Raw genomic sequence first — 9,454 nt, 5'->3', positions numbered from 1 at the left:
AGGCAGAGTAGTGGTCGCACCTTTTTTTTTCCCCTCTCCCTCCTCTGCTCTGCGCTCACTCTGCATGCTGTTACCAGAGCAGGGAGCAGCAGCGGTCAAAATACCTCAGAAACTCGAACAAATAGGCTTTAACAAGGCTTTAATAAGCTAAACAATAGAGGTACATGAGAAAACGTGTTAATTACGAATGAAAATAAATAATTAAAACATGTCCATACCAGTCTCGAACCCTGGTCTCCCACTCTCTGTTCCAACACTCTACCCATTGCCCTATTGGAAACTTGTTGTGAAATGAGCTGCGCATTACACAACAACCGTGACGGTTTTTTATACTGAGGAGGTGGGGCTTCACCCGGGGGCTGCTAGGTAAGCGGCTGAACACAGGTTCCAGTGGGTTGTCGTACGGCTTGTGACATCACAAAATGACGGAAGTATAAAACTTGTTGTTAATATACATTAAAAATACATTTACTTACAGTACATATGCCCATGGGTGCATTTTTTTTTTGGTTCTAGGACTGTTTTTTTTAAGAAGTACATACCCAAAGTTGAGTAAAAAACCCTTTAAAAGTGAATTTTGCATAATAGGTCCCCTTTAACATTGGTATCRGTATAAATAATTTGGGTGTTTGTGTAATATCAGTAAATATTGGTTATAACAATGATAATAAATCAGATATCGATATTGGTTAAAATATTCATATCGGTTCATCCCTATCTGCGTATGGAGTGATGGGCAACGTGGAATTATATCTTACCACAATCCTTCACGGGTTCATCAGACCAGTCCTTGCAGTCCTTCACCCCGTCGCACACCTTGTTGCTGTCGACACACTCCCCGTTTTTACAGCGGAACTTCTTTGGTGCGTCACATTTTGTAACTGTGTTCAAGTTGAAGAATATTTAAAAAAAACACGTTAAGAAAAGAAGAAAATAAAAGATTTTCACTTGCTGTACTTCATTTCATTGGAGAAACATCTAATGCAGATCATTAAAATATAAGTTTATGGAGCTTTAGAGCTCTTTTTACTTGTAATATTTCCAGTGGAGGGCACAGCTAACTCAASTSAAAATGCTTCATAGATCACAGTTTAAACGTGTTTATGTAGAGACATGAGTCAGAAGTTCTGAGGAGACTCTGAACACAGAAATAAGTGTCCTCAGCGGGGCGATGATGACCCTGTGTGACTGCTACAGTAGATATGGCTCTGCTTGCAGAAATTTTTTAGTGGCAAAGAAAGTAACCAATGTTATTTTAGTGGGAGATAAGCCTGTTGCKAACATAAAAACATAAAGCAAACGTTAAATATTAGTTCTGCTGTTAGTGGGTTAGCTGAATTATGCCCACCACAACATTTCTAAGACTGACTTTTTAGCCTCTCCAACAGACATCCCTTAAACTCTTTGTTTTCTTCTAAGCYTCTTTAATTTTCTCTTCTTTCAGATTATCAAGGGGCCAAGTCAACAAGCACAGCCATCTGTGGAGTTGGTACGGTTTATGCCCCCTGCGGAGCTCATTAAAATGAATAAAACAGTAAATGAACTAATGTTTAACAACGATCAAATCAATCAYTGCAGTTATCCTCTAACTGAGAAGAACAGGACGTGTGTGTGATGTTTACCGTTGACACAGCCCGCCTCGTCGCTGTAGTCAGGGCAGTCGTAAACTTTATTGCACTGTTTGGTGCCGTGGATGCAGGAGCCGTCGCCGCACTGGAACTCGTCGGGTCGACACGTGAGCAGGGCTGCGGGACAAACGCAAGGCAGAGACCCACACAGAAATTAGCTAAGAAGCAGCTCTTTTTGGTGCAAATTATTCATTTTCTTTTGTTTAGAAGAAGTGCAAAACTAAGTTTAAGAAGAAGCCCGTGACATACTGCGCACAGCAAAAATGCCTGTGTTAATTTAACATCCACAGTGTTAATTTAACATCCACAGTGTTAATTTAACATCCACAGTGTTAATTTAACATCCACAGCATTAATTTAACATCCACAGTGTTAATTTAACATCCACAGTGTTAATTTAACATCCACAGTGTTAATTTCAACACCAAAGTGTCTATATGTGTCCAAACTCGCTGGTGTCAAATTAACATGTGTGAAAGTGTTAAATTTTAACACCCATTAATTAATAAGTTAATTTAACACCAACAAGTGTTTAATATTCAACAATATCGGGTGTCATATTAACATTTAACGCCAGTGTATTATTATTAACATAGGAAATTATGGTGTTAAAAAGGTTAACTGACACCACGAGGTGTCAATACACCATAAATTTAAGAGTGTAAATTAAACACTCCAGWGTTAAAATCAAATTCTYTGTAGTGTTGCATTAACACTCAGTAGTTAGTAGAAAAGTGTAATGGAGTCACCCTTCACACACCACGACATACCTTTCAMTCATGGTKTCGATTTTTGGTCAATAACACAAACTTAAACATGAACAACTTGATCAAACTGATCAAGATAACTAACTAGAACAACAAATTTTTACACTCGTGAACTTCTTTAATAGTCATAAACATACAAACACATAATTTCTACAAGATTACCCAGCATTCCTTGCTGAGAAAATACTGTTCTGTCTGACATGAGGTGGAAGAGGGTGGGGCTTTTCAGGAGACTTCTTTCAACACTGCATGGTGTTATATGACAACACAGTTGAGTGTTATATAACACTTAACAGTGGGCGGAGCTTATTTAACACTGTCCAGTGTTGAGACAATACTGAGGAAATCAACACTGTGAATTAACACAAGCACTGGGTGCCAGTTTATTCATAAAGTGTTAAAATAACATTAGGGGGTGTTAAACCAACACCCAAAAGTTTAACGCTAAAATTTTAACTCTCCTGTTTTTGCAGTTTCCTCCTTACTGTTTTATGAACAAATGCTATTCTGTGCAGTTGTTCTGCTGCTTTCAAAGCTCTGCTTACTACGTTTTACAATCTAACAGTAATCAATAGCCTCCCATTTCTTATCTGCACAAAAAGACCTCACAAAAAAAAAATGGAAAAAGAGGGCGGTTATTTATGCCGAATGTAAGAAAAACTCCTTTTCAGTGATCTGCTGACAATGTGTGCAGGTGTGCATATACACGTTTGTTTGTCCTCTAACAGTGGAGGTTGGCTTTATTTCTCCCATTCATCTTTCTAACTGGCTATTTATTTATTCATGTTTTGTGTTTTGGACCCGCTCTGCTGAAGCACGAAGCCAGACATGATCAATAACCGTAGAGCCTGTACGTATCAGYGGCGCACAATCGTTTTATCTGGAAATATGGCATGAAGAGCAGCGCATCGCGTGCACACATACAGATCATCAGGTGAGAATAAAACAAGATGCAGGCACACAGTTTTGGGAGCAGAAAGGTAAGACTGACTCAAACTGCTCAAASCAAATGTAAAGGCGAACTAATCGTGCAGAAAAATTATTCCGACCAAACCGTTAGAATCTGAGCTAATTAAGATAATCCCATAAAGATGGATAATAATGATAACAGATTGGCATCTGTATAAGTGCTGGCAGGAGATAAAGTGGCTYGTGACCACTTTTAATTTACATTAACCTCCTGTCGCTCTCCTCGCAGTCGCTCGTCTCCGGACGTCTGCAAAAATCAAACCCGATTATTGAGACAGATGCTTTAAATAAGAGAGGAGAAAGAAAACAAGGGGCTGAAGCCGCGGGAACGTCGAGAGCTTTGACAGGGCTGAGCAGAGGGAGGCGGAGGGAACAAACTGCAAGACGAACATCTCACATCTCAGATTTGCACTGAAATGCTGCACCTCCCTCAGCTGCGCTCTGCAGCCTCATTTGCATTACACAAACTAAAACCATTACATCTCGTTTCATGTAAAGACCTCCGAGCAGACACTTTTATTCTCACTGCGATGAGCGGACACAAATACACACAACACAACGTGCTTCATCCGAACTGAGAAACATAAGAGGTTATGCAAACCATTTAACTGGAAWWAATCAACTGTTCAGTTATGGTAGCTGTCTCATTTTGTACATTTATACTTTTTAAATGCCTTCCTGCAAATGTTCCATTTTATTTACCTAATCCAATATTCAACACTGTGAGATATTTCATCGATTCATATTGAGTCTTAAACGCACTTCGTACTGTATACACATATTTATTCCTGAGATGTTTAGAATAGCTTTATAATCAATGTGCAATCATCTTGTCTATATGACTGTGATTTCTCTGTACTTTTAGAAGGTTTCTGAATTATCGACAAGGTATTTACTTAATACATGCGTCRACTTTACTGAACTGATGAGTCAAGTCACCAGATAGTCCGGGTAGGCTGCATGAATGTGGTGTGAAATGAGACGGTCTAGCCTTCRTTTGACATATGTTTGCTTGACCACGCCTTACCCTCATTACCATGGTGATGGTTTCATACTAGATTTGAAATGTGTTGGGACACTGTGTATGTCTATTCGCTGAAAGATTAACATCACAATAGTAAGTCTGACTCGTTTCCAGTGAGAGTTGGACTCCACCAAGGCTGCCCTTTGACACCGATTCTGTTCATAACTTTTATGGACAGAATTTCTAGGTGCAGCCAAGGTGTTGAGGGGATCCTTTTTGGTGATCTTAGGATCACGTCTCTGCTTTTTGCAGATGATGTGATCCTATTGGCTTCATCAGATCATGATCTCCAGCTCGCACTGGAGCAGTTTGCAGCCGAGTGTGAAGCGGCCGGGATGAGGATCAGTGCCTCTAAATCCGAGACCATGGTCTTGAGCCGGAAAAGGGTAGGTTACCTCCTCCGGGTCGGGGAGGAGGTCCTGCCCCAAGTGGAGGTGTTTAAGTATCTTAGGGTCTTGTTCACGAATGAGGAAAGAATGGAGCAAGAGATCGACAGACAGATTGGTACTGGATCTGCAGTGATGTGGGCGCTGTACAGGTCTGTCATGGTGAAGAGGGAGCTGAGCAAGAAGGCAAAGCTCTCGATTTACCGGTCAGTCTACGTTCCTACCCTCATCTATGGCTTTGGGTAGTGACCGAAAGAACAAGATCATGGATACAAGCAGGCGAAATGAGTTTCCTCCAAAGGGTGTCTGGGCTCTCCCTYAGAGATAGGGTGAGAAGCTCAGTCATCCTGAGGGACTCAGATTAGAGCCGCTGCTCCTCCACGTTGAGAGGAGCCAGTTGAGGTGGCTCGGGTATCTGGTTAGGATGCCTCCTGGACGTCTCCCTGGTGAGGTGTTCTGGGCATGTCCCACTGGGAGGAGACCCAGAGGAAGACCCAGGACACGCTGGAGGGACTATAATTCTCGGTTGGCCTGGGAACGACTTGGGATTCCTCCAGAGGAGCTGGTCCAAGTGGCTGGGGAGAGGGAAGTCTGGTCTCTGCTTAGGCTGCTGCCCCCGAGACCCGACCCCGGATAAGCGACAGAAAATGGATGGATGGCTCACACAAGAGAAAACTGACTTTTGATCACTTTTCATATACATCTTATGTAACTAACAGCCGATTTTCTTGAAACTTTCTGAAAGTATTCATTGGACGTACATTTACAATTGATTACGGCCACATTTAACCAACCTAACACACATAAAAGGCCATATGTCAGCGGCTTTTACAGATATTGAGCTAACTTTTGATATGATAGCTGAGTCACTCACAACACACACTACTCTAACCACTAATTCACCATAATGTTATTTTCAATGTTGGACCGTATGTCATAACATAAAGGCTGTGAGCAATAAGTACTGCCTATGAATGTAAATATATTMTAACAGAATTGGAGAGGAATTAGTTAGAGTTTGTCTGTTTTTTATGCAGTTTTGAGACAGATACCACTGATGACACCTGAAGCCCTCAAAATGTGCCCGTTTCTGACTAAAAGATCAGACAGTTCTGAATGAAATGCTTTGGAAAACCGTAAAAATCCAGTTTTCTGTTTGTAGCTTCGGCATTTGAAAGTGCAGCAGAACATGCAGATGTGTAACTGCAGATTATTTCCTCCATGCAGGGCCGACTTCTCGTGCTTTTTCTGCATCTGGAGGAGTTTTTGTGGAAACATTCATCACTGTGTAGTTGTGCTTGTATCATGTCTTACATGCGAACCTGCTGTGATCTCACTGAGTGGTGTGTGGGAGTGTGAAGAGAGGACCAGATGGGGGTCTCGCTTGATGAAGGACCCTCATCTTCCCACTCGTGCACACACACATACACACACATAAAACACACACGGTCAAACACGCACTGAGAGATTTTCCTTCTGCTTGAGCAGATCACATGGTTGCATAGCAACACGCTTATGGATCATCATGATACGGTTAGCACTGATCTTCCTTCAGTCATTTGGTGGCACATTTGTCACATAGTCTTTGTTCACAGTAACGAGTAGGAGAGCATTTCATGTGTTTCCAACCAGTAGAGTAAATCCACACACAAACCTAATGCTCCACAACACAAAGTATTATTGTTGGGACCTAAAAATCACATTCCCTTAAAGCTACATGCTAATTTTAATAAATTAACAGTTACAAACCATGAACTTTACACTTTAAAGGGCATGTGACATGCATATCTTTGAAATACAAAAAGTCAAAGAAAGCATCTTTATATTTAAGAAACTTGGCAAAATACGCTTGACTTTTACCTATTTTGTCACATTACTGGCATATTGTCTTTTGAACTTAGCTTAGCCAAAGTGAAACAGGAAGTGACATCAATGAGGAACTCTTTAAGAAAGGGAACTCCCTGGTCTTTGTTTACTGAAACAATATTATTTGAATTCTAACTCATCTTAATCTCTCTAATAGTGACTCAAGAAAATAATCTAAAGAAACAGATTGCTCTGTRTTGTTGGCTAYTGTAGTAATGCTCTGTTCACATTCAGACATTCCCCTTTGACATCACTTCCTGTTACTTCAAACCAAAATATCTCAACAACTGTTCATCYCAGTGGTGTGAAAATCTTTTGGCAATASTTTATTAATATTATCCGTCCAAAAGTGCATTTGTGTTTATTAAAAAAATATGTCACAGGTACTTTAAACAAAAGCAGTGCACATAGCAAATATAAAATATTTAAATTCCTAGCATTCTGTAAAGAAAWGCATAACACCCCTTCCATTTGGTGCCAAAATTTGAACCAGGCAGGGGCCACAGCAGCATTGGCCCCTGCTGAAATTTGATTGGCCCCCTGATATGCCCCTGTCCTGTCACTCATCTGTCCTTCGCCCAAGTGTGATGATGCTGAATGCAATTTTATGTCTAAACACTAGGGGCACTAATGAGCCAAATAGAAAAGTCCAGCAKGAATCAAGCTGACAGAAGTCTTCTTCTTTTCTAAAAATTTGAACAATCCTGCAGAAAAAGTCTTTCAACTCACAGATGATGGCAGGATTCTCTCACATGCTGTGTGTTTGAGAGTATTTTATCCATKTGCTGTAAATTTATAAACAATAAACRAGCTGTTTTAAAATTACATTACAAGTGTTTARATGTGTGACTGGTAAAATATATACACCTTACCAAAAAYAAKGAATTTGTGTGYAAGGATGCTGAACAAATACWTGGCCCCTCTATRAATATTGTGGCCCCTTGATGGCCCCTTACTCAGAGAAATCCTAGATCTGCCACTGGAACCAGGTTCTTCTTATGTCGAAGTTAATCAGTTGTAGATGTCAACTCKATTAATTTCTGAAAGCTTCATTATCACATCTGCCCAATGGTTCATGAGATRTGTTGCAACCGGTACAGACGCAAAACCATTATCCCTTTGTCTTTACYGGCAGGCAATAAAAATGACATCCCAGCATTCATCAGGTTTTATAAAYATTATGACTGGATGAGCATTTTTTATATTATGAAACTAGAAAAATATGCAGTCACTGAAGCTACTTTCTTTAAAAAAATGTATTTGTTTAAAACTTAACTTCATAATCTGCTTTCATAAAAAAAACTCATTTAATGGTCTGAGTATTTAGTGTTTTTTTTTAATTACATTAGTTGTCCACGGGGCTGTGGGAATGCTACATCATCCTGTGACAGCACAGACGATTGTTGTTGGAAGAATAAATTTAGTCTCAGAGATTTGTTTGATAGTAATTATAGCGACAGCATCAGGATCCCTTTATCGTTCCACTGAGTTCCACACTCATTACGCTCGCTCAGAATCAGAACCAGAATCAGARTCAGGTTTATTGGCCAAGTAYGCTGACGCACACAAGGAATTTKCAGTTTAGAGCATCCGTCCGGAGAAACACAYACACRTGACAAACATGGGGGAACAAATGTCCAGGGTCCTTCGCAACTTAGTGCGCTACCTTTGCAGTTTAGAATACACACACAATAGGAGAGSTGAGCTAAAAAAGAAGAGCTTTGATCCTGYGTTTTATACAGAAAAACACACAAGCATACGCTCAAAAAAACTACTCTGCRACAGTGCAGTTAGCTAAGGAGGGGAGGGGGTGGGGGGTCAGAACACATGGAATAGRGAAGGTTTCAGCRCTCATTTATCAGCACTCATCAGTTCAGCAGCAGAAACACAACACATCCGGGGACGACTTACGACAGTTGGTTTCGTCCGATTTATCCTTGCAGTCTGCRTCGCCGTCGCACTTCCAGTTCATGTGCACGCACTCGCCGCTGCCGCACTGGAACTCGCCCACCGGGCAGCGGGGTTTCTGGGGCTCGGTCCTGCGGCTGCAGCGCTCCATGGACTCGTCTGACTTGTCCTTGCAGTCCGGGTCCCCGTCGCAGCTCCACARGGCTGGGATGCACTCCGAGTCGTTGCAGCGGAACTCGTGCTGGCCGCAGGTGGGAGCGGAGCACTTCTCCTCGTCGCTGGCRTCTCCGCAGTCGTTGTCTCCGTCACAGACGTAGACGGGCGCCACGCACTTTCCGTTACGGCACTGGAAGTCTTTGGAGGGGCAGGCCTTGGCATCTGCAGAAAGGACGGGACAGGTTGATAAAGCTAACGATGATTCCTTTAATTCATTTTTGTGTCATAGCCATACATAGTGCATTACAATCATTGGCCACTACACTGCAACCCTTGATTAGGGTAATGATCACCACTGAACTGGGTTGGGGGCTGAGATCTATTTTTTCAAGCACGGCAATTTGGACAGGAATGATTCTGAATCTTTTTTTGTTGAAGTGGAAGTGTAGTGCCTGCAAACAAGAGAGGTAGAATGAGACATGAAGCAGGACCTTATGAAAACCGTTGTTTGGAACTAGTTTGACTAGAAAGAAAAGAGTTRCAAGGATCAGGGATCTGAGATGTGGCTCAGTTTTATGTTGGTTTGTTTTTTTCTGTTGTTCTCGTGGAAACAAAACAGTTCTTGCTTGCAGGAAGTGTTGCTGCAACCGGAGTCAACGGTACTGGATTATGTCGCAAAGAAGTTTGTTTTTTTCTGTTGTTCTCGTGGAAACAAAACAGTTCTTGCTTGCAGGAAGTGTTTCTTGCTTG

The 9,454-nt window shown here is 41.4% G+C and overlaps 1 protein-coding gene across 2 annotated transcripts in view; it reads right to left on the bottom strand.

The window, feature by feature from the left end:
* Window positions 1–9,454, bottom strand: part of lrp8 (low density lipoprotein receptor-related protein 8, apolipoprotein e receptor) — a gene marked incomplete at its 5' end in the record, with an annotated part of 227,372 nt that overhangs the window by 52,620 nt on the left and 165,298 nt on the right. For both annotated transcript variants that reach the window (XM_014014271.1, XM_014014272.1), the window contains 3 exon segments: window positions 759–881; window positions 1,623–1,745; window positions 8,552–8,926. In XM_014014271.1, coding sequence (XP_013869725.1) covers window positions 759–881; window positions 1,623–1,745; window positions 8,552–8,926 — 621 coding nt within the window.

The sequence above is a fragment of the Austrofundulus limnaeus genome, unplaced genomic scaffold (assembly GCF_001266775.1).
Source record: "Austrofundulus limnaeus strain Quisiro unplaced genomic scaffold, Austrofundulus_limnaeus-1.0 Scaffold113, whole genome shotgun sequence".
NCBI classification, from domain to species: Eukaryota; Metazoa; Chordata; class Actinopteri; order Cyprinodontiformes; family Rivulidae; genus Austrofundulus; species Austrofundulus limnaeus.
The sequence above is the reverse complement of the archived record's forward strand: the minus strand, read 5'-3'. Positions and strand labels throughout refer to the sequence as shown.